This window comes from Antennarius striatus, chromosome 15 (genome assembly GCF_040054535.1).
Source record: "Antennarius striatus isolate MH-2024 chromosome 15, ASM4005453v1, whole genome shotgun sequence".
Classification (NCBI taxonomy): Eukaryota; Metazoa; Chordata; class Actinopteri; order Lophiiformes; family Antennariidae; genus Antennarius; species Antennarius striatus.
Genome location: NC_090790.1, coordinates 9,818,184 through 9,841,501, shown reverse-complemented (window position 1 = coordinate 9,841,501; position 23,318 = coordinate 9,818,184). Strand labels below are relative to the sequence as shown.

The 23,318-nt window shown below is 41.4% G+C and overlaps 4 protein-coding genes across 6 annotated transcripts; 3 read left to right on the top strand and 1 right to left on the bottom strand.

Annotated features, from left to right (window-relative positions):
* The first annotated feature begins 3,563 nt into the window (after nt 1–3,563).
* LOC137608844 (serine/threonine-protein kinase pim-2-like) lies at nt 3,564–7,600 on the top strand. Its single transcript, XM_068335435.1, has 9 exons — nt 3,564–3,600; nt 5,675–5,866; nt 5,958–6,110; nt 6,327–6,421; nt 6,511–6,555; nt 6,651–6,863; nt 6,965–7,142; nt 7,246–7,422; nt 7,509–7,600. The coding sequence occupies exons 1-9, from the start codon at nt 3,564–3,566 to the stop codon at nt 7,598–7,600; spliced, it is 1,182 nt and encodes a 393-aa protein (XP_068191536.1).
* A 2,578-nt stretch (nt 7,601–10,178) lies between these two features.
* On the top strand, nt 10,179–15,123 carry LOC137608488 (syntaxin-2-like). 3 transcript variants are annotated; one of them, XM_068334911.1, is made up of 9 exons: nt 10,179–10,226; nt 10,490–10,555; nt 10,670–10,769; nt 11,476–11,550; nt 11,989–12,062; nt 12,254–12,362; nt 12,751–12,824; nt 12,923–13,060; nt 13,152–14,087. In XM_068334911.1, the coding sequence occupies exons 2-9, from the start codon at nt 10,499–10,501 to the stop codon at nt 13,356–13,358; spliced, it is 834 nt and encodes a 277-aa protein (XP_068191012.1). In that variant the 5' UTR covers nt 10,179–10,226; nt 10,490–10,498; the 3' UTR covers nt 13,359–14,087. The 3 variants fall into 3 exon arrangements, with proteins under 3 accessions (XP_068191012.1, XP_068191010.1, XP_068191011.1); XM_068334909.1 differs by lacking the exons at nt 10,179–10,226; nt 13,152–14,087 and adding exons at nt 10,230–10,255; nt 14,713–15,123; XM_068334910.1 differs by lacking the exons at nt 10,179–10,226; nt 13,152–14,087 and adding exons at nt 10,236–10,255; nt 14,713–15,123 and having other exon boundaries at nt 10,487–10,555.
* A 356-nt stretch (nt 15,124–15,479) lies between these two features.
* On the bottom strand, nt 15,480–17,265 carry pgam2 (phosphoglycerate mutase 2 (muscle)). Its single transcript, XM_068334953.1, has 3 exons — nt 16,742–17,265; nt 16,440–16,620; nt 15,480–15,925 (listed from the first exon to the last, which is right to left on the bottom strand). The coding sequence occupies exons 1-3, from the start codon at nt 17,156–17,158 to the stop codon at nt 15,756–15,758; spliced, it is 768 nt and encodes a 255-aa protein (XP_068191054.1). The 5' UTR covers nt 17,159–17,265; the 3' UTR covers nt 15,480–15,755.
* Nucleotides 17,266–20,083: 2,818 nt separating this feature from the next.
* Nucleotides 20,084–23,055, top strand: nefla (neurofilament light chain a). Its single transcript, XM_068335212.1, has 4 exons — nt 20,084–21,195; nt 21,347–21,471; nt 21,814–22,253; nt 22,362–23,055. Exons 1-4 carry the CDS (start codon nt 20,149–20,151, stop codon nt 22,793–22,795), a joined length of 2,046 nt encoding a protein of 681 aa, XP_068191313.1. The 5' UTR covers nt 20,084–20,148; the 3' UTR covers nt 22,796–23,055.
* Nucleotides 23,056–23,318: the final 263 nt, after the last annotated feature.

Genomic DNA, 23,318 nt, shown 5'->3' with positions numbered 1-23,318 from the left:
TGTTGCTACACAATACAGAACGCTGCTGTCTCACGATTCTGCGTCTTATCCCGCATCGACGCGCCAACGCCCGCCCAACACACACACACACACACACACACACACACACACACACACACACACACACACACACACACACACACACACACACACACACGCACACACACACCTCCTTCACTGTATCTTAAAAAAAAAAACCCAGCTTATACAAATATTGTCATAGTACGTCAATCAATCATTTTTATGCGTTAAAATAAAATATGACCTGTTGAACATCCTGGCCAAGGCGGATGTGGTTTATATTTAAGCATCTACCTTGTGGATTAGTACGTTTATAGTTTCCAGAGTAGACCATGTGTCTTACAGTAAATTATGGAGATGTTTAAAATTTCGACCTTGCTGAGACCATAAGCTTGATATTAATACATGAACATTATATTGTGTTGTATTTGTTTAGCTACGATTAACTTTTTAAGAGGACAACAAGTTGGAAACAGACAGGAAGGGAATAACAACCACCAGCATTTATATGTAAACACAACAGCCACCGAAACCAAAAACACAGAAAGTGGGGGTGGGAGGGTAGGAGGGGTGGGGGCTGAGGGGAGATCATTGTATGTTGAGGATGCCAGTAATTTTTACAGGTCACACAAGTGACTTTTCCATTTTTATTACACTAAAACAATCTTAATCATCATTACAATGTGTGTGCCCGTGAGTGTTTACCTGCGTGTGTGTGCATGTGTGCGTATGTGCGTGCGTGCGTACGTGCGTGTGTGTGTGCGTGTGTGTGTGTGTGATGCAAGAAGAGGTAGAAATGCCATTACCAGGACAGATTTAATTCTGCTGAAGATTCGTGGATGTGGATGCTTCCAATTCTCTACACAACAGTCTGTAAAAATTGAATAACATTGTTTAACCAGCACCAATGTGAGAGGTTTATCTCTGGGCTTGTCCCAAAGGAATCAATGATTGTTTGCAGTCATAAATCACATTCATGTTCAGATACTTCTATCAACATATGAGAATCTGCAAATCACACAAAAACACACATGATATCAAAGGTGTGTTTTTGCACCTCTCTTGTAGATCATGTATTGGCTGTTAACTAATATTAATCTCTTAATGCACCTCCTGAGTCCCAAGCATTCCTCCTCCTTTCACTTCTTTATCTAGGATCTATACTTATTTCATACATGGCTTCTCTAGAATCCATGTATTGACTGAAATCCTGTGTAGCAAGAAAGACGTTTAATGAAAGCAGGAGGGACACAAATTCATCTTACTCATCCTCTCTCAGTTCATTAAAGCATCTCTTTAGATATTCTTTTATTTATTAATTTTTACAAGGCTACCCGTGACAGTTATCCAAGACTAGACCACCTCTCCAAGCTGCACAGAAAACTGAAGTGATGCAGCATGTTTAACATTCAACAGAAAGCTCCATCTCCAGGAGGAACATGGAGCTAGAACAAAATGAAAGCCTGATGAGATTTCAGAGGAAGGCAACCTCAGTTTCAATCAGCGTCATATTATGAAGTAAACAATTGCAATGGCAGTAATTAGTGTTGGTTAAATTTCAGCTTTTACAGGATTTCTGTTGGAATTTTTTTTTTTTTTTACATTTGTAGAGTAAAAACTTATCACACAAGACTGCCATCTACAGTTCAAAACCTCTCCATGTCATCTGGATTTAGTTTTATTTCTGTAAACTGGTCAATATCAAATGGAAACATTTCCACTTTCATTCAAATTATCATATGTGCTGGTTAAATTTCTAACATAAACACTGTATATTTTACGTCGATATCTATTTTCCATTTTAAATATTGTTACCATTACAGTCATGGTAATCTTCACTGTTTGCGGGAATGTATGAGGTTAATCTGCTGCAGATTTACCTTGACAATGTCAGCCAGCCTGGACAACCAGAGGAGCCTTGAGCCTCAGTTAGTGGTTTCCTCTAATCATTTACCTCCAGATAAAATAAGAAACAGCACCTTGATGCTGGTAGTCTCCTTGGGAAAATAACAGAAATAAGTTATGTCAAGCTTTATGACCAAGGAGACCATTTAATAGATGGGCACCAGGAACTGTTGCAGGTTGCCAGTTTGGACACTTGATCTATACTAATGAGACTTGAAGTCAATGTATACTCTGAGGTGTAGGCAGCAGGAGTCTCCAAACATTAGTCTGTCACATGTTTCCAAATTTCAGTCACTCCAATCGTGATCAAGAGCCTGACTCTGTATTTTAATGTTGGATGGAAAAGAAATAAAATGAATAGAAGGACGTTACGGTTATTGTTAGAAGATTTGATGCAGGCGCTGACTGGGGGACGGGTAAGTCAGGCTGCGTACATCGACTCCTGGGTTGTTGCCTTCAATACCTGTTCCCCATCATGTAGTTGGTTAATTCACAGTACAGTTACAGCTGCATGGATGACTGTATGGCGGCACGGAGGAAGGAAGGCAGCAGAACCCCAGTCGATACATCGGTGAGGGGTGATAATGGTGGGATTGGAAGAGTAACTCCACAGTGGATGGGTGGATGAGGGGTGAACCTGAGAAAACCTGTGAGGACATAGAACACAGAGACTCCAGGGAAGAAGTTGAATTAGTAGGTTGTCATTGGAGACTAGGAGAGAGAGGTTGGAGATTCAAATGTACAATACAAATCGATTGCCCTGTGATTCAAAGTTATTCATGATGATCTGCCCCTCCTCATTTCATTCATGGTCATCCTGCTCATGAGCTGCTCTGTTCCTTCCTATTTGTCATTTAAAATCTTCATGAATGAAAGCCTCTCCTTGAGTGTTCTGCATTTGGGTCCTAACCCTATCCTTGACAATTTGACGATATAACTTGCAGCTGGACTCACTTGACATTCACATAACGTTCTGATAGAGCAGATACAGAGACCTTGAGAGGTGGCATTGCTATTTGTAATCTAGAGTGGATATCTCCCTCAACACAAAATGAGTAATGACTAAGACATAGATGTCATTGTCCTCATTTTGGTGCTGCTGGTTGGTGTAGAAACTTGTAAATTAAATAAGAAAGTATATTTCATCTATCATCCAAGAGGCTTGTTCACAACGGAATTCATTATTTTTGCCTTTTCAGAAGTCCATGCATGTGAGGTGTGGGTTCTCTTGGGTAAAGTGAGTCACAGGCCAGACAGTCGGAGCCTTTACTGATGACCTATTGTTTAGGTGGGGGTTTACACCTCCCCTCATATACATACAGCAATGGTGTCTTCACATGTCTGGCCTGGAGGTTTCAGTCGTTCATACCTGAATCAACTGAAACTTATAGTAATGCTAATGACATACCTGGTGCCCTTTATACAAACTAATCACCGTCGTCAAAAGACATTAACAACTCATCAACTTCTGAGGAGTCACATAAACAACTGTCATTGTAAAAGAAATCCCAGGAGATTTTAAAGGCCTGTACTGCCCAACAGTCAGAACCAGTCAGAAGGAGCTTCACTTCGCGGACGTGAGTTGAAACATCTTCAAGCCAGAAAATAGAACTTCATTTCAGTGTCAGCCTGCAAGCATGATCTGGAAAAACGACAACGTGCAGCAACAGGAAGGTACAGTGCGTTTATTATATTACATGGGGTCTTACATTTTCTTTTCAAGATGAGTGAGCTTTGCAGTCTGACTAAATGTTTATCTCAAATGAACAGGCAGCAGCATTTTATTTTAAGCTTTTTTTCTCCCCCAAAGTGAGATAAATTTAGAGAAAGTGGAATTGTTTCATTTAAGAGTTTAAAAAAATAGTGTTAGTGAGGAGTCTTGCAGCATTAAAGAGTGGTAGAACTGACCCAAAGGAAATAGAGGCTGCTCCTGAGGTCAAACTAGTCCCTGATATTTTACGTGTCCGTTTGGAGAATGTCATACTGGCTTCAATTTGCGTGTGCTTCTGCTTGTGCGTTGATGCTTGATTTCTTGCGTGTCAGTTATGTGGTGCCCTGTCACGAACACAATTAAATCCCCAAGATACACAATTATAAGAGTGATGGAGAAGTTAACGAGTAGGTTTTGCGCTCTGTTGAAAGACTCCCAAGGGTAGATCCGTTAAGTATTGAGTGCAGTCAAGGACTTTTGGTTAATGCGCACCAGCAAACCATCATGGATCTGCAATTAAATGTAGCATGGCTGTGACTGACCAACATGAAATTAAGTACAGCACAAATCGGTACATTTTGCATCGCTTTTCCTGCGGGGTTAAGTTTGATAACACGATAGCAGAGGTGTAAAGAGGAGTGTATTGGAGGGGAAGAGTAGCCCTGCGTTAGTAACTGTGGAATGATGCGTAAATATGAAATTTATGAAGATAGGAAAGTCATCATACAATTTTGCGTTTGCATTTGCTTTGCACAAGACTGGTAGTGTGGCCAGAGAGCTGGTATTTGTCGAACAGGGGGGAACTGAACGGCTGTGAATTCATTTGTGGTCCGTGTCATTCAATTAAGTTTTTATTTTTCTGTTAAAACAATGAAGATGGAATATCATGGACTTAGGATGTCGTTTAGGTGTTTGATGTTTTAATAGCGCTGGGTTAAAGAAAAAAAAACAACCTTTCCCTTTATAAAAACTATTTCTACACACTCGTTTGTCTTTGGCGGCATCACAGTAGAAAAGTGCTTTCCTCGTTTCTTTGCTGACATTTAAAGATCACACAGACAGAAATCCATCATATAGGAAACATATATACCTAATTCTCCTTTCATAATTCACATATCGCTGCAAAAGGTTTTGTGGATGTGGTGGGACGCGTCTCCACTGGGAACTGTCGCTTCATTGTCTGAGTGATGCTGGAGATAGTTTGGGGAAATTTGTATGCCAATAACTGAGGCAGAAGTAGATGAGATAGAATGAATAGGGATGATCTTTTACTGCACAAAAACTGTTCAGAAAAATTCTAGACATCTCTGATTTTTTCTATTTAGCAATGGAGGACAGGTATTTGCCTTTAAGCCTTCGTGGAGGATTTGTTTTATATGTACTCTGTGAATCACCCTGGCACCGAACTCCACCCATTGAACATTAAATGATACGATCAGACCCAGCTCTTATTAATGTGAATGTGAAAATGCAATTATTTTATAATGCATTGAGTGTAACCTCAACCCCCGCCTATATGGATAATTAAGTGGTTGATGTGAAGTGACTTACATTCAGTCCGCAGGGAAGTACAGCCTTGGTCTTGTGATGACACTTAACACAGCTTGTGAAATATGATATTTTGAAATAGCAACGAGTAAATAGCGCGTCAAGAGTGGATGCAACAACGGCATTTTATTCGGAATAAAAGTAATTTGGATCAAACAGCAACGGCAAAAGAAATACAGTACTGTACAATCATACAATGAACCGCTAGTTAAGCTCTTGGCGCCCCCTGGTGGCTGAAGATATTAAGCAGCTTGTCGGTTCTTTCTGAAACTGAGACGCGGCGAGTGTGTTTAGTTTTGATTTAAATTCTTTACTAATTAATTTTGGAGGAGACAACAACAAATTATACAAATTTATGCCGTTACGTTTACGTTTATTCAGTTGAGGGTTATGTCTAATAACTCAGCAGTGATTTTAAGTTGAGTTCAATATCAGGTCTCCACTGGAAAAGTGGGTGTGATAACAGATTATCTTGGGTGATTTTTGCAGAACTCCAAACTGGATCCTGCGGTGGGGATCAGGAGAAGTCGGGTGTCAAGAGGGCAGCTGATGACAGCCCCCAAAGACCCACAAAGAAAAGGGCAATTCAGAGTCCCTGCAGGAGCTCCAGTCAGACCAGTGGGCCATCAACGAGTTACAGCACAGCCACTGTGGTGAATACTGGTTCACCTGACGCAGCAGGTTGGATGAGACAGAATTGTATCTGTTGTTATCTGCAGTCAGACTTGCTCAAATATTCATATAGATGAAATTTTTCCAAATGTTTTTCAAGATGTGAGTGAGAAGACGAGGGCAGACAGTAAGGGAGAAGGAAGGAGTGAGAGCCAACAACCATCTGATGCTCCCAGTCACCAGGCTCCAACAGAATCCTCCTCTGAACCTGCCCCCGCCTCGTCAGAGAACAGTGTTGTCGCCAAAGCTAAAGGTTAGTTAACTCTCCAGGAGAAATACTGTTTAGCCTATGACAACCAATGGTAGCCCCAAATGTCTTACAGATTATCTGATTCAATGTGGGTCAGCCTTGGGTTTTGGAAATAAGATTTTAATTTAAATAAATGCTGACTTTACTAGGATTTGTGTTAGATTCGATCCATAAAATTGTAAATGTGTCTTATCAAACTGTTCTTGTTTATGTTTTTAGCTGCCTTTGAAGCTAAGTATGAGGAAGGGTACATGCTCGGTGAAGGAGGCTTTGGATGTGTCTTTGCTGGGTATCGCAAACATGACAACCTTCCTGTAAGTTTCACACACATTTCATGTATGGTTGATGCATCTAACCTGTAAGTAGGAGCACTGAACTAAATGTCTGTGTGGTTCTTTCGTAGGTGGCCATAAAATATATCAATGGTGACACAAGTAAATGTCCAATGGTAAGTTTCCAATAATTTCTTGACATTATCATAAGATTGTTTCATAAATGTTTGTTTTTCAATTTAAATGATCTTCTTTTGCTTTTTGTATAAAGTTTGTGGATGCAAAGCAAAGGTCGGTCCCACTGGAGGTGGCACTGATGCTGAAATTAAGGTCAGAAGGAGGTACTCGTGGAGTTGTGGCCCTACTGGATTGGTACGACCTGAAGAATCAGTTGGTCCTCGTCCTGGAGAGGCCTCTCCACTGCATGGATTTGTTGGAGTACATGGAAAGACTAACCTCCCCATTGGAGGAGTGTGAGGCAAAGGTAAGTAGCTGATGGAAGGAGCATATCCATGTCTAAATACAATAGCATATCCACATTCCCAGTATCACACAGTCTACATATCTGTCTTCTCTCTTTTCCAGATCCTTGGCAAACAGCTGGTGGACTCCATCAATGAGATCCATTCCAAGGGTGTGTTTCACAGGGACATTAAGCCTGATAATATCTTGCATGAAACTGGTCCTGATGGTCCAGACATCAGGATCATAGACTTTGGATGTGGGACCTTCCTGACTAAGGAGATTTACACGTCATCACAAGGTATGCAGTTTTTCTTCAGCCCCACTCTCTGAGCCAACACTGTCTGTTTGTCATCTCCTTCACCACTCACCATTATAGTGTTCTATGTGGTTATGTGTTGTAGGAACGGATTTGTACATCTGCCCTGAGTTTTACCGGTGCGGCAAGTACAGGGCTGAACCGACCTCCGTGTGGCAGATTGGTGTGGTGATGTTTATGCTGTTACATCTGAAAATGCCCTTCGACAACACCATTGAAATCCTCTATGACAATGCCTGCATCAATGATGATCTTTCACCTGGTAAGTCAAAACACAGTAGATTTCCTCACAGTTAAAAACACAGGGGACATATTTATACTAAAAATAATTTACATTTTTCCATCCAGACTGCAAAGACTTTCTTCGCTCCTGCCTCAACAAGAAACCAGCGGCCAGAGCAAGCCTGAAGACTCTGCTGGATCACCCTTGGCTCAAATGAACTAATGGAGAGACCCTCATCCAAAAAATGACTAGTTGTTCTTAGAAGAAGTAGTAAAAATAGTAATACTAGTAGTACATTTAATTTTTGAAAGAACATTTAAGAAGTAGTGTTTCTGCTTTTTATAACTAATACTGCCAATTGTTCTAGCACTTTTACCATTACTACAACTAGTACCACTACTACCTCTACTACAAGTATTTGTACTTTGATGGCAGCTACTACAACTCTTTGTACTTCTAATGATACCATTCGCACTAATGACTACAATTTCTGTTAGCAATGTCTGCAGTAACATTATCACTACAACAAGTACTTCCTAGTTTAGAGGATCACGCACATTGATCTACTTGATGTTTCTACCCTTTAAAAAGCAGTTTTTCCATCACCACTGCTCTCTAATGATTATTCTTTGTGGAACTGTTGGGTCTCTGTACTAAAGAGTATCATAATGCTATTCTATGAGAATCTGTTTGTTCCAAATCAACGAATACTTATTAAACTTGAGTGGAGCACAAGCCCTGGGTTTTTTTAATCATTATTTCATTACATTGTCAACATATTTCTGCTGATATTTTACTCAGTCCAGCTATTTCAGAATGACTTAATTTGAGATTGTCAGAATGACAATATCTCCCTGATGTCCCACCAACCCATGCATCACACTGAGAGCCTGGGATGTAAATGCTCACAGACAGAGCAGCTGGCACTTTTTGTTAGCTTTAGTTTGGAGTGGACCGACAGCTCTTTTGTAATCAGCGCCTCATTATTGCCCAGACAACAAGATAACCTTAAACAATCAAATTGTCATTGTCAGGTAAGAATACATGTGGTATGTTATTATGAAGCATCATTTCTTCTTTCGGCTTTCCCTCCAGGGGTGGCCACAGGGAATCAGTTGCCTCCATCTAACCCCGTCTTCTGCATCCTCTTGTCCCACGCCAACTACCTTCATGTCCTCTTCCACTACATCCATAGACCTCCCCTTTGGTCTTCCTCTAGGCCTCCTGCCTGGCAGTTCAAAACTCAATTATGAAGCATCACAACGAACAAAAAAATAAAACAATCTCCCTTGCTAAAACCATTTCTTGGTGTGCTGTCATTGGATGATGTTAGCTTATTAAATCCAAATAATGAAGAAAAAAAAAAACCTCACAAAAAATCAGGAGGTAAAATGAAAAAATATATGAAGTGATACTAGGGTGGTTGCAAATCTTCTGAAAACAAGCACATTTCCATGTCTCCCTTTATTAAATAATGATGATTGTTAAAAAAGAGCTTCTGAAGGTTTGCACAGTGGTTGTTTGTTTCCCTTAAGAATGAACAGAGGAGGGTTAAGCCAACTAAGACATCTGAAGATAATCATCTGTGGCACTCTACTTTTAGAATGGCAGAGAATTGAATCAAAACATTTTTTCTCAAGCCACTTGGGTTTTATGTAGTGAATACTTTGGATATTTTCACACTCTTAAATGCTATGAAGTGTAAACATGACAATCACAATGTAATATAATGGTATAACTACTTTGACCTACTTTTTCCAAGTATTTTTAGCTGTTGATATCACTTTTTTGACATCTGATCCAACTCTGAACGGACAGGGTGACAAAGATACAAAGTAAATACAAAAACGCTGCGAGGTTAATTTGCTGACAGAGAGCAAACATCCTGCCGCACCCAACAGTCACATGAATCCACTGCGGTTCAAAATGTGTAGTATTGATTCGGTTATAAAATGAGATGGTGTCTGTTGTTTTAATCTTCACACCATTTCATTATGTTTGAAACATACTGTGCTGTAAACAGCATGTAAACGTTCTTTTGTAGACTTAAAGGCACAGCTCGTGATCCCTTATTAGATGAGGATAATGTAGCAAGTACTGGGAAAGCAAAATGTTGTTTTGCACCCAGACGAACTCACTGGAATATTCATAACCACCAGCACCTTTGATCGGGGACAAACTCTATACTAAAAGGCCAGACTGAAGCATCCTGAAGAATTGTCCTTAGAGCAGTGACAGACAAAGTGGTATTATCAAAGAAATGGATCTGCATCTATACAGAAAAATGAAGTCCTTATGCAGCCACACATTTCAGAGTGAATTTACATGACCTTGAGATTTAATTTGTTGTGGATTTGGCACATTGTTTGTGTAATATTGTTTTTGTGATACAGCGATTTATTTAAAATAGCACAGCCTAATGTGTTAATTTAGGTTTCCATTCGGCAGTTCATAAACACAAGTCAAATCTCACTAGCAGTCGAAATACTATTGATTTTCTATCCTAAATGACAAAGAAAAGCAGCACGATTTAATCTACTTCTAGTAAACTAATAATTCCTCCTTAATATGAACCCAGAGTTAAAATGAAGAGGACAAAGAACTAGAATTTGCTGTATTTTCATCGTGTATTAACTTAAAAGTACTTTTACACAGGTTAAGTACTTCATTCTGCTATGGAATAACCAATCTCTACAGAGATGACGTCATGCTTCCGGTGTTGCGCCTCTGACGGACAGGTGGTGGACACCTCTGTCTGCTCGTTTGGAGCTTAACGCGCATGCGCGGCTGTTCGTGTTCTTTCGGTTCAGGTGCGCTGGAGTGTGTTCAGCCCAAAGGACAAGGTAGGTCGTGTAAAGCCGCAGGTTCGTAGGTAGGAACAAAGAGAGCTCACTTGTTCTATCACACCAGCGGGGGGGGGAGCGTAGCAGCTGTTTGTGTATGGAAACGCTTTAACGGAAAAATAATAATAATCGTAATTGTAACGTTACCTGCCAAGCGGATTTTAAATTTCTTTTTTGATGAGGCCATTGAACATTTTGTTAAAAAATCATAGTTTGTGCTCAGCAACAGGTGACGAGCCCCCCCCCCCCCCTTTGTTTAGCAGCAGGAGAAGATGACCTGGTATGTGTCAGAGACAGCGGAGAGCAACATGGAGGACTTCTTCAGAACGGTGAACTTCACAAACACTGTGACTGTGGCTGGGTTGTTGTTGTTTTTACATCCAGTATTCTAATAGTGTGGTGTGTGTGTGTGTGTGTGTGTGTGCGTGCGTGTGTGTGTTCAGGTGGGGGAGGTGAGCAATCTCATTGAAAAAGTGTGTTGTGAAGTGGATCAGGTGGAGATGAGCCATGGCGTCATTCTCTCTACTCCAAACAAAGAGAAGAGTAAGTCCAGGGTACCGGCATCAGGGTGTGTGTCTGGGCTGAGCCTCCACCCACTTCATAAGGGAGGTTACTCTCTGTTTGGTGCAGATGCTCTCGGAGGTCTGTCTCCTTTCCAATCGATGGATTCCTCTAGCCAACAAACAAGTGCTTTTAATGAGTTTTCTCTTGTCTTTGTTGGATTTAAATAAACATGACTTCACCTGTTATGAATGTAATCTAGATCGGGAGTCTGCATATGTTCTCCAGCTTCCTCCCACCAGTCAGCTGGGATAGGCTCCAGCTCCCCGTAACCCGCGACAGCGGATGAAGTGGTTGTGCAGATGAATGACTTCACCATAAATGCCATCACAACACATGTATTTAATTTTAAGGAATGCCAACACATAATTTGACTGTGTGTTACATTAATGCAGGAGCAGCAGAATCTGTACACAATTACAGAGTGAGTTGTTAAACAATCAGCTGTTGCATTGCACAGTTAGTATGAGTGTGTCTCCATGTTTGTCAGTGTACTTTTATTTTCTAAAGTTAATCTCAGTGTGCTGGCCAGTGAACTGAAAAAAATAATCTGATGAAACTGGCATCATCAGAGTATAAAAGTTGTTGAATGTGAACAAGTCAGACAAAGGTACAACACATATGAACCCACACATTTATGATAGATTGTGAACTGGAAGAATTCATTCTGTCTTTAACTTGTTCTCAGAAAACAAAGAGAAGCTGGAGCAGCACAACAAGGAAATTAAGAAGAATGCCAACTTGATCCGGGCCAAGTTAAAAAGTCAGTAGGTTTATTTTCAAATCGTCTGCAATATATGCATGATTTAAGGCACATACATTTATATTACTATATAACTATTCGTCAGTGTACTGTATTTCCATCAGTGTAGACACAGCAGTGTTTTATGCAGCAGCAATTGTGTTAATTGTGTATTTAAACATGGATGTGGATGTGCATTGTAAGAGACAATACAGAGGAAGTCTGTAACACATCACACTTCCTCAAAATCTGGGGCTTTGTAGGTAATGTTGCAGGATTTGACTTGCAAATGTGCAGAAATAGAGAGGCCACTGAACTCCCTAGATGAACAAAAGTCCTGATCGTAGGAATATAGAGAATTTTCAGCAATCTGTTATTTAAAACCTTTGAGCGTTAAATTAAGTTTGGAACTAATCCTTGCTTGCTTATGTTTTTTTTTTGTTTTTTTTGTTGTTGCAGCAATGCAGAAGGACTTTCCAGTAGCTGAGAACAGCAGAAGTGCCTCAGTAATCCATCGTATTCAAAGGAACCAGGTCTGGCAGCACTTGAATTTATTGTAATAAGTGCCTTGCATAAGGATTGAAAACTCTGAATATAAGATGTTATTTTGAAGGAAAACATCATATTTCAAATCAATTATTTAAGCAGGTACTCAATTTTTACATGTTTGACAGCATTACTCTTGATGGTAACCCGTGTATAAGACTGATGAATCCATTTTCAGCATTCCCACTTGACACGGAGGTTTGCTGACATCATGAAGGGCTACCACAAGGCCCAAATCTCTTTCAGGGAGAAATGCAAAGTTCAAATTCAGAGACAGTTGGATGTCGGTGAGTTATTACAACCAAAGCAGGAACCCATTAATCTGAACTTTAATGCTGAGACTGCTCTAAAAAGGTGTTTTGCTAAAAAATAAATATTTTAGCTTTTGATTGGCTGATATTCACCTCGTACTCGTATTGACAGCTAATGGCTAACCATGGCTGATTCAGATTGAAGCTCCATCCACGTCAAGGATTAGTACAAACGCATATACCGATAATTTAATGGATTGGGCAGACACAGATAATGATGTGCTCACTTAATCCCACTGTTTTTGTAATCTATAATTAAAGCCTGTGTATATAATGATATTTGTGAAGTACATTATCAGACTGTAAATTTAACCTTTACAAACAGTTGAAAATCATCTAAGCTCATAAGTTTTCTTTCTTTCAGTGAATAAACCAACCACAGATGAAGAGCTGGAGGAGATGCTGCAGTGTGACAATCTTTCTATCTTTGTTTCTGACGTTAGTTGGGTTGTGGATCACTTTGAATAGTTTCATGTGAAGCTGTTTTATATTGGTGATGATTATAGAAACCGCTGGTGTATTTTTTCTTGTGACAGATCAACTCTAATGCTCAGATTTCAAGCCAGGCTCTGAGCAAGATTGAATCTCGTCATCAGGACATCCTTTGCCTCGAGTCCAGCATAGAAGAGCTGCATGAGATATTTGCTGATACCGCCATGCTGTTGGAGAGTCAGGTGAGATGGTTCTCCCTATTTGAAAACATTAAAGAAGTGATGTATTGATGTCGTGAAGCCCGGAAATTTAGTGCTGGATTTGTTCTATCAGGGCGATTTGATCAACAATATAGAGAAGAATGTGACAAGTGCTGCAGAGTATGTAGACATGTCAAAGGAAGAAACCAGCAAAGCAGTCACATACAAGAAAAACCGATACAAGATAGTATCTGTCCCAAGCTTCTTCAGGTCCTTCAGGAGGAAAAGCTCTGTTGAAACTGATGGTGATCGGAACACCTCAGACACACACCAGGACTGAGCTGCTGAGCCTGTTTGAAGCGGGAGCAGACGAACATCCTGATGAATGTCAGAAGATTGACGGAATCAAGTGCTCCCTTAAAATCAGAATACTTTTAATTATGATCTGCTATCTTAAGTTCTCAGATGACTCTTAACGGCAGCTCAGCTTGTAAGGACTTTTATTTTAACCAAGTTCTTATACTTTATTATTCTACTTAATGTAATGTGGTTATGGTGACCATTAAAACACATGAACAGCAACAAAAGCAACAAAAAAATATTGAATTTTTAAATCGTGGATTCCCTCTTTCATTTAGCTTGTGTTCACCTTAGTGGCCAGTAGATGGCGTGACAACATGAGCCAGAACTTATTCCAGGTCACTATCTTTTCTGCAAAGTCCTGCTGGAAGTGTTGCTAGTTGTTTTCTTGGTTACTGTCAGATTAATTTGTGTTTGCTTATTTAGAATATTTGAAAGAAATATTTGTAATATCACTACTGAAATAAACCAGTATAAATGTATTATCAGTGCTGTTTTTACAACTGTTGTTGCAGATAGAAAGATGAAAGAAAAAGCACATGGGTGGCAAAGTGGATGAAATGAGATGACCTTGAGAAAACTTGGTCATCTCAAGGTCAAATTTAAACATTTTTACATTTTTTTTTTACATATTTCAGGAACTGGATAAGATAGAAAGCCGAAACTAAAAGCTTGACATTCAGGGAGGCAAGGGAATGAAAATTAGATCACAACCTTGACCTTGAAAAACTAGGTGAAGCTCACATTTTCACTTTTACACCTTTTTAGGTACACATCTCTGAAACCTGATGAGACATAATCACAAAACAGGAAGCCAGAAGCACAAAAATGTGATGACCTTCACCTTTAGAAAACTAGGTCAGTGTCTTACCCAATAATACAAAATACAATTGATCGCTGCGACCATTATAAAAGTAAGTTAGGATAAAATTTTGAATTCAGGGGTGTCGCGGAATGTTGCGGTCTCTGACTGCCTTGTTGTAATTGTGATTGAATTTTGTGTCAGACTGATATACTATCTCCAACACCTCCTGAATCGATTCCCATGAACTATTTACATCACAAGTGAAATTCTGACGAATGTTGGTAGTTATGTTAGTTAAAAGGATATCCATCCATCCATTTTCTTTTACCGCTTCATCCGCTGTCGTGGGTCATGGGGAGCTGGAGCCTATCCCAGCTGGCTTAGGGCGTGAGGTGGGACAAACTCCGGGCACGACGCTAGTACGCCACGGAGCCACACAGAAACATACAAACGCGCACACACACACACACACACACACACACTACGGACAGTTTGGAATGGCCAATTAACCTGAAGTGCATGCTTTTAGAGGTGGGAGGAAGCCGGAGAACCGGGAGAGAACCCACACAGACACGGGGAGAACATGCAAACTGCAGAGAGCTGGACGCAAACCTGGAACCACCTTGCTGTGTCTGCTGCCCTGTTAAAGAATATAGTGGTTAATGGTTTTCTTTGTTGGATTAAAAAGCTTGACTTCTCTGTGGCTTACATCTCTCTAGTGTCTGGGATAATGACTTTTTCAGTGGGCGCTTTGTTTGAGTCATCCAGAATTTCATTTAGGATTCAAACTACTGAAAGCAAAGTTCATCATTTGTAAACTCATTGATCATTTCAGTGAACTTTTAAATTATGCAGGTGGAGATATCCTCCTGAAAGATCTTTCTTCACAGCATTTGGATTAGGAAAAATCATTCTCTCAGTGTTTTATGTTTCTATGTCACCAAGATAAAGACTATGTTTATAAAAATCTGAAAACTAATCTTTTTCTGTGTACATCTGATTATTTTGGAGGAATGGGCAACAATCTCTAAGTCTCTCCTGCATCATGGGAATGCTGCCAGGATGAACCCAATGCCTTGTTTCCTAGCCCCCACCCTTTCTCTTTCTCTCCACAGCTTCCCTCTCATCTCTACCTTCTGGATAAAATTTCACAGCATCTTGACACTTTGGTGAAGCCACTGAGGTCTGCATGAGTGACAGATAAAGAATAGGAGAATATTAGATGAGAATAATGGTGGTTTTTGATCCAAGGAAGTAAAGAAGGATGTGAGACGATAAAGACAAACAGCCGCAGGCTTATATAAAAACATGGTTCTTTTATTGGTTAAACCAGGGTGCATTGCATTTTAAAAGGGCTGAGTGGTGTATATCTGCATATAATGTGACAGCAGGCTGTTTGATTTGATTGACAAGTCATCCCTCCATTTAAGCACACAGGGCTAATGTGCTGAAAATGGCCCATCTCCAAAAGAACCATTAAGCATTTCCTCAATTGGAATGAACCACAAGAGTGAAGAAATGAATGGGATCAGTCTCTTCTCCTGCCTCCTCAAGGAGCCTCTGGTGTCAGGCTTACTTCTTGGCTTTGCCCTGGGCAGCCACGGCCTCCATAGCTTTCTTTACAGTTTCCTCATCACCGAGGAAAGCCATAGGCTTGACAGGCTTTAGGTCCGCGTCCAGCTCGTACACAATCGGGATTCCTGTTGGCAGGTTCAGCTCCATGATGGCTGCATCAGACATGCCTGAAGAGACAAACAGATTAAGTTAAAAAAAAATTTTTTCTAATTAGATTAAATAATTTTTTTTACACTATTTACAAAATGAAAATTAAAAAGTGATTCCCTTAATATCTGATTGCACTTTAACATTTTATGAAAATACAAGAAACAATTTTATGACCTTTACCATTGCCCTTAAAAATCTGGTTTCACAGCTCTCTTAAACGTGTCTGCAACAACCTTTCTACATAAAGGTCGTGACTGTAAGGGGAACCATACTCATGACCCTCTCCTCTGTCCCTGCGCAGTAATGTGGGTGTCCCACTGTGCTATTTTTAGGCAATGTAATCGACAACACTTTGTGAGTGCGTGTGTGTGTGTGTGTGTGTTTGTGTGTGTGTGTGTGTGTGTGTGTGTGTGTTGTCTGACTGGAAGTATTTAAGTGTAAAAAACAAAGAACATTTTCAAAATTAAAAGTTTAGTCAGAGTTTCATATTTCACGTGGAAGCTTTGCCTGCTGGTAAACTGAAATACTCACTCTCTAAGTGCTTGACGATGCCACGGAGACTGTTTCCGTGCGCAGCTATGATAACATTCTTTCCCGCCTTGATTTCAGGGGCGATCACATCATTCCAGAAAGGAAGGGCACGAGCAATGGTGTCCTTCAGCGATTCACATGTGGGGAGCTCGCCTGCTTTTAGGTTCTTGTAGCGCCGAGACTAAAGACGAGGGAATAAAGGTTACTCAGACACAGATCAATAGTTAATTACCTAACTCACAGGCTAGACTTGTGGACAAGCACCGAGGCACTACATAATTAATTCATGCCAGCTGTCTCACCTCACTGATAATTTTGTGGTAAGGGTGATCCTTCTCCATGGGTGGAGGTGGGACGTCGAAGGAGCGACGCCAGATCTTCACCTGCTCCTCGCCGTGCTTTTCAGCCGTCTCTGCCTTATTGAGACCAGTGAGGCCTCCATAATGACGCTCATTTAGGCGCCAGCTGCGAATCACAGGAAGCCACATCTGGTCTGTGCCTTCCATGATGGTCCACAGGGTCTTGATGGCACGCTTCAGCACAGAGGTGTAGCACACATCAAACTTGAGGCCGGCCTCCTTGATAGCCTGAGCTCCGCGTTTGGCCTCTTCCAAACCTTTCTCACTGAGGTCCGCATCGAACCAGCCGCAGAAGCGATTCTCTTGGTTCCAGCCGCTCTCGCCGTGACGGACGATGACCAAACGGTGGACGGCAGCCATGCTTTACGGTGTGTCTACTGATTTGAACCCTTAAACACAGGACCCTCAGCCCTTCTAACTCGTGCACTTGCACACACTGGCTGACCAACAGTGAGCCCGAGCCGGCACACCACTTTCTTTTTATAGTGTGCTGGGTAGCCTCTTTACTTTCTGCTGTTGGACGGGAGAGCACAGCCAATAGGACCACACATCCTTGGGCTGGAGGGATATGCGGTAGCTCAGAAGGCCAGAGTTCAGACATGAAGCCAAAATAGCAACATGACTTTTAAACTGACATCTGTGCAACAAAAGTGTAATGATCAGAGAAGCAATCCATCTAGAGGCGACCAGTTTCACCACTGAGAAAAAAAAAATTCTCATCATTTGTGATGACTCCATATGTTTAATAAATATCTGGGCATGTGTTTGAGATCCGATGGCAATATGACAAAACACAGATGAGGTTACAGCAAGGGGAAAGATACTGTACTGAACTCTTGACCCAATGAACAAGTGTCATTCCCATACATCGCCTCTAGAGGTCGCTCCAGCATAATTTTTGAAATCTTACAGCATCAATCTAATTTTACAAGAAAGACAGCATTACATCCTTTGATTAGTCTTAGTAGCTGTATATGTTACACAAGCATCAAACTGCTTCCCTGTGTAAGGACGTTGGACCGTGACTCTGCCCACTAAAATCAAGCCTAATATTCTGCAGTCTCCTTCAGGAAATGTAATTTTGGGAATCAGAGATATGCTCTGACTTACAGGACAGAGATAAAAGTGCTGATGAAGCTCAGTGAAATAGGCCACAGTCCAAAAACCGGGCTCTCAGGCAAAGTCAATATCCCATTTCACTTCCAATCAAATTAGGATCCACAGAGGGGGAAGAATTTTCAATAGCCCAAAAATATATATTAATGGAATTCTGGGCATAATGCCAACATGCTTTAAAAACGGATTTGGTTTATGTTTAGTTTGTGTATCCTCACACCTTTTCCTGCGCCATTATTGTTGTAGTTCCTACTCAATAATAAATAATGCATTAGGAAAAAAATATATTTTTAGACCAGAGGCTATAACGATGATGATGATGCAGGAAAAAGTGTGATAGCATGTGTTACTTACTCACTTTTGTAGTGCATTCATGGTTTTAAATTAAATTAAAATTTATTTTAGATTAAAAGAAAGCAAACAAAAAAGCAAAAATACCAACTAAACGCAGCCTAAAAAGTTGAAGCTAATTTTATTCTTTGTGAGTTAAATTATCGAGTAATTAATATTACTATTTATAGTAGAGACTTTTACATCAACTGCTTTTGTTCAATATGTCCTTTAACCACTAACAAGTACAGCATGACAGTACTCATCTTTGCTGCTACTGTCCCCAGTGCAGCGAGTAGCGGTAAGTTATTTATCCTCTCAACCATGTGTTGTGGAATAACATTTCCTTACTCGTCATCAAAACAAAATAATAAACTGCATTATAAAAACCAACCTACAAATCAGCATATCAATGTCTATATCATTTTGGGAGGGGAGGCTACTTTCTCTCTTTCAAAGCTCCAGCTCTCTAAATGTCTTGTCTGACCAAAAAAAAAAAGAAAAGAAAAAAGGTCCTGATGCAGATTTTGAGACTGCTGTTCAAGTGGGAAAGAGTGTACAGTGAGGCGTTTGTGTGATCACAACTGCTATGATGACTCAGCCTGCAGCAGAGTCAGTGCAGCTCCTGCTGATGTCCCCCTCCTCATGTTGCTACAGTGTTGTCTGTAAATGCTGGGGGCTTTGCTGCGACAGCAAATTACTGGAAGAACCCCACCGTGGATCTCTCTCTCTCACACACACACACACACACACACACACACACACACACACACACACACACACACACACACACACACACACACACACACACACACACACACACACACACACACACACACACACACACACTGCATTCCTCAGTATGCTTCGTACTTAATAGTGCACAACAGTCACAATCACACACACTGAGACACACAGTCAAGAAAAATGCACATCAGCACCTGGTGTGTAACTGATCTGCAGACGAGAGGAGCTGTTTGTCTTTCATTGAACAACTTGACAAAAGGTGATAAATACCTTTCATAAATCACAATCACGTCTTTTGAATAACTACAAAAATGAACTGATTATACTGATCTGATAATACTGATACCAAAAATCATCAGGAACCCCTCATTTATTCAATACTGTAAACGTATGAGATGCTAATTTCTAAATCTCAGTGGGCAGTAGAGCTATTTATGGGCCAAAAATAGTAAAACATGTCTTCCTACTTCTTCTAACAGTTGCTGTTAGAAGTGGCTGATTTTTTTTAATCACTGCAGGTGTTTGCTTATTTTAAGGTGGTGGCTGTAGTTCTGCTCTCCACCACAACAGGAGACGCTGTGTCACAACTGTTAAATCATGACACCCCACCCCAACTTCACACTCCCCACTCCCATCCTCTCTGTCTATTTTCAGAGTGTATAGTGCAGCAAGTTATACAATGCAGGATTACTATGGTCAAAATCAAGTATTATATTTTTTTAATAAATAATGATGGGCTGTTGTGCTCTATTTCTTATATTGGGTCACATGATTAATGCTACATGATATTCAAAATCTTGTCAACCGCTGATGCCAAACTCGCAGCAAGATGACAAAAACAGATTAAGTTGATTTGTAACCTCCTCCCTCTTTTATCTTTATCTTTATTAGCATTCCTCATTTCCCTTGAATACCTATTCCTAAGCCTGCTGTTGTCCTCATTTCCTGCAGCTGTAATATAAGCCTATCAAGCCTGCAGTGTCACAGTTTGTGGAGTGCGCCTGCGTCAGACCTCAATGTCCTGCTATAAAAGCACATCCTGCTGCAGCAGCGAACAGTCAGGGTTTAAACCTGAGTCCTTCATATACATCCACACACACACACACACACACACTTACACACAGAGGAGAGAGAGAGCAGCCTTTCCTCCCACAGCCATGAGTAGCATTGGCTATGATCCCTTCTACCCCACTTCGTCATACAGACGCTGGTATGTCGAGGCTCCCTCTCGCGTGGTGGTGACCAGAGGGAGGACCCACTCTGCCTATGCTTCCCATTCTTCCCCACTGTCCACCTCCCGTCTGCAGTACTCTTCTCCAGCCCGCGTGCTGCTCTCCTCCTCTTCCTCACAAGCCTCTTCCTTGGAGCTGGAGCTCAGCCAAGCTGCCCAGATCAGCTCTGAATTCCGCGCCGTTCGCACCCAGGAACGCAACCAGCTACAGGATCTCAATGACCGTTTTGCCGGCTTCATTGAGAGGGTGCGTGAACTGGAGCAGCAGAACCGTGCTTTGGAGGCAGAGCTGCTGCTGCTGAGGCAGAGGCACACTGAGCCATCCCATCTGAGAGCTCTGTATGAGCAGGAGGCCCGAGCCCTGAGGGCGGCTGTGGACGAGGCAAGGGCAGAAAGACAGGCCATCCTGGGACAGAGAGAGCATCTGGAACAAACTCTGAGCGCCCTCCAGAGTCGATATGAGGAAGAGGTTCTGGCTCGTGAAGATGCAGAGGGCCGGCTGATGGAGGCCCGTCGTGATGCTGACCAAGCTGCCCTAGCTAAGGCTGAGCTAGAGAAGAGCATTGAAACTCTGCTGGATGAACTGGCCTTCCTCAAGAAGATTCATGAGAGCGAGGTGGCTGAGCTCCAAGCCCAGGTCCAGCTTGGCGTCCAGGTGGCGATAGAGTCTGACTCAGCGACTCCTGACCTCTCCGGGGCTCTCAGGGACATCAGGTCCCAGTACGAAAGGCTTGCAGCGAGAAACATGCAGGCAGCTGAGGAGTGGTTCAGAGGGAAAGTGGGCTCCATGACTGAGACTGTGGCACAGCACAGTAACGCCGTGAAGAGCTCTAGGGATGAGGCAGGAGAGTATCGGCGCCAGCTCCAGACCCGCCTGCTGGAGATCGACGCCTGTAGGGGTCTCAATGAATCCCTTGAGACGCAGCTGCATGAGATGGAGGAGAAACAGAGTGCTGAGATAGCTGCCATGCAGGTTAGTCTTTATCTTGATTTAATATAAATTATTCAGATTTTTTTATGTTGGGGATATTAATCACACAATCACTCATGTTTTTCATTAAACTTAAGTTTGTATGACATGTTCTTGCTGAATGATAAAACACTGGTCTTTCTCCCTACTTCAGGACACCATAAGTGAGATAGAAGGTGAGCTGAGGGGCACCAAACAGGAAATGGCTCGCTACCTGAAAGAATACCAGGACCTCCTGAATGTCAAAATGGCCCTGGACATCGAGATTGCTGCATACAGGTGAAACAGAATAACAGAACTTTTAAAAAAGGATCTAAATGTGTTTCTACAAACAAAAATAAACAAGGACATTAGAAAGATCAAAGTATTTACTTGCACATGTATTTTCATGCAAGAATTCAGATTTAGAGAGTTTATTCACAAGGTGATTTTAGTATAAAAGAATTTAGTATGTATACACACACAGACACACAGACACAGACACAGAAACACACACACACACACACACACACACACACACACACACACACACACACACACACACACACACACACACACACACACACACACACACACACACACACACACCAACTGACAAATTGAATTTCATGGCCTGTACAGGAAGTTGCTGGAAGGGGAGGAGACTCGCTTCAGTGTGGGAGTGGCTGGGGGTGTGTCCTCTTTGTACAGCCACAGCTTGGTAGCGCCCTCCTTCAGCCGACCCACCCTCTCTAGTATGAGCTCTGGCACCTCCTACCTGATGACATCCCGCGTGCTTAGCTCCAGCATCAGCACCACAGAGGGAGTCATTTCTAGCAGCCAGGCTCAGAAAGCAGACGCCGGCCCACCTGAGGAGGAGGAGGTGGAAGAGGAAGAACAGGAAGGGGAGGAGGAGGGAAAGGATGGTGATCAAGAGGAGAAAGATGACGAGGTACAAGATGATACAGAGACTAAAGAGGATGAGGATGAGGGGGTGAAAGGAGAGGAGGAAGGAGATGAAGAAAAAGATCATGAAGAGGAGGCTAAGGAGGGAGATGTAGACACTAACAAGGAAGAAGAAGGTTAGTAAAAGTTTTTATATTATTGTTGTAATATAAAAACTCATTATTTTCTTTACTTGCTCAATGAACGATCAGTACATTTATTATAATTGTCATTTATTGATGCAGGTGGTGATGAGGAAGATGGAGAGAAGAATGACAAAAATGATGAAGCACGAGGTGAGGATGAAATGGGAGAAGTTGAAGACAAAAGTCAGGATGAAAAAGAAGATGGTATGAAAGAGGAAAAAAGCAAAGAGAAAGAAGATAAACCCGATGCTAAGGAAGGAAACAAAACTGATGGCAAAGACAACAAAGCTGCTTCAAAACCAGACGACAAAGTGAATGACAAGAAAGAAAAAATCACAGATGACAAAGATGACAAAGCTGCTATGACAACAGTCGACAAAGCTGATGCCAAGAAAGAAGACAAAGCTGACGACAAAGACGACAAAACCACTCCGAAAACAGAGGACAAAGCTGATGCCAAAAATGAAAACCAACAAGGAAAGGCAGCCAAACCTGGAGCTCCTGAGGAAAATAGCACAAAAGGGAAGAAGTGACACAGCAGCCCCTGAAAACATCTATCAAGGTTATCAGCTTCACAACCAGAGGCATCGGCACTCTCCTGTCTAATCCGCTTAACGTGGTACTCAGTAAAATAATTTAACACCTATTTACAGCAACAAACCAAGGCTAAATGCTTGCCAACATACAAAGTAGTCCATAATAGTCTAAATGCACAAACCCTGATCAGTGTATTGTGTACTCTTTCTGATTGCAAACATGAGTGTGTGAGTTTTGATGGTTAAATAAATGCCCCTTAAAGCCAAATGTGTCATAAATTTTCAGCCTGGTAAAGCATAAGCAAATCATGATGGACGTTTCAACATCTAACAAGAACATGGAGGACCCCTTTACGCTATTAAACCCTGCAACCTCTATAATCTCCTCTCTTCGTATTTGACATCCACATGTGTTTAATTTCAATGTAATTCATTCTAAATGGTGATTAGAAACTGAGTTCCCAGCTACAACAATGCCTGCTGAATTGTTAATATTTATTGTGCAGCAAACTTTTCAAAG

Bases quoted from the DNA above. Each gene is read 5' to 3' on its own strand.
- LOC137608844 (XM_068335435.1), top strand. From the start codon at position 3,564: ATGATCTGGAAAAACGACAACGTGCAGCAACAGGAAG. The intron at 6,556-6,650 runs GTAAGTTTCCAA...TTTTGTATAAAG, and splicing joins ACACAAGTAAATGTCCAATG to TTTGTGGATGCAAAGCAAAG. The intron at 7,423-7,508 runs GTAAGTCAAAAC...TTTTCCATCCAG, and splicing joins CAATGATGATCTTTCACCTG to ACTGCAAAGACTTTCTTCGC.
- LOC137608488 (XM_068334909.1), top strand. From the start codon at position 10,499: ATGACCTGGTATGTGTCAGAGACAGCGGAGAGCAACATGGAGGACTTC. The intron at 10,770-11,475 runs GTAAGTCCAGGG...ACTTGTTCTCAG, and splicing joins TACTCCAAACAAAGAGAAGA to AAAACAAAGAGAAGCTGGAG. The intron at 11,551-11,988 runs GTCAGTAGGTTT...TTGTTGTTGCAG, and splicing joins GATCCGGGCCAAGTTAAAAA to CAATGCAGAAGGACTTTCCA.
- pgam2 (XM_068334953.1), bottom strand. From the start codon at position 17,158: ATGGCTGCCGTCCACCGTTTGGTCATCGTCCGTCACGGCGAGAGCGGC. The intron at 16,621-16,741 runs GTGAGACAGCTG...CCTCGTCTTTAG, and splicing joins ACCACAAAATTATCAGTGAG to TCTCGGCGCTACAAGAACCT. The intron at 15,926-16,439 runs GTGAGTATTTCA...TTGTCTCTTCAG, and splicing joins CATCGTCAAGCACTTAGAGA to GCATGTCTGATGCAGCCATC.
- nefla (XM_068335212.1), top strand. From the start codon at position 20,149: ATGAGTAGCATTGGCTATGATCCCTTCTACCCCACTTCGTCATACAGA. The intron at 21,196-21,346 runs GTTAGTCTTTAT...TCCCTACTTCAG, and splicing joins CTGAGATAGCTGCCATGCAG to GACACCATAAGTGAGATAGA. The intron at 21,472-21,813 runs GTGAAACAGAAT...TGGCCTGTACAG, and splicing joins ATCGAGATTGCTGCATACAG to GAAGTTGCTGGAAGGGGAGG.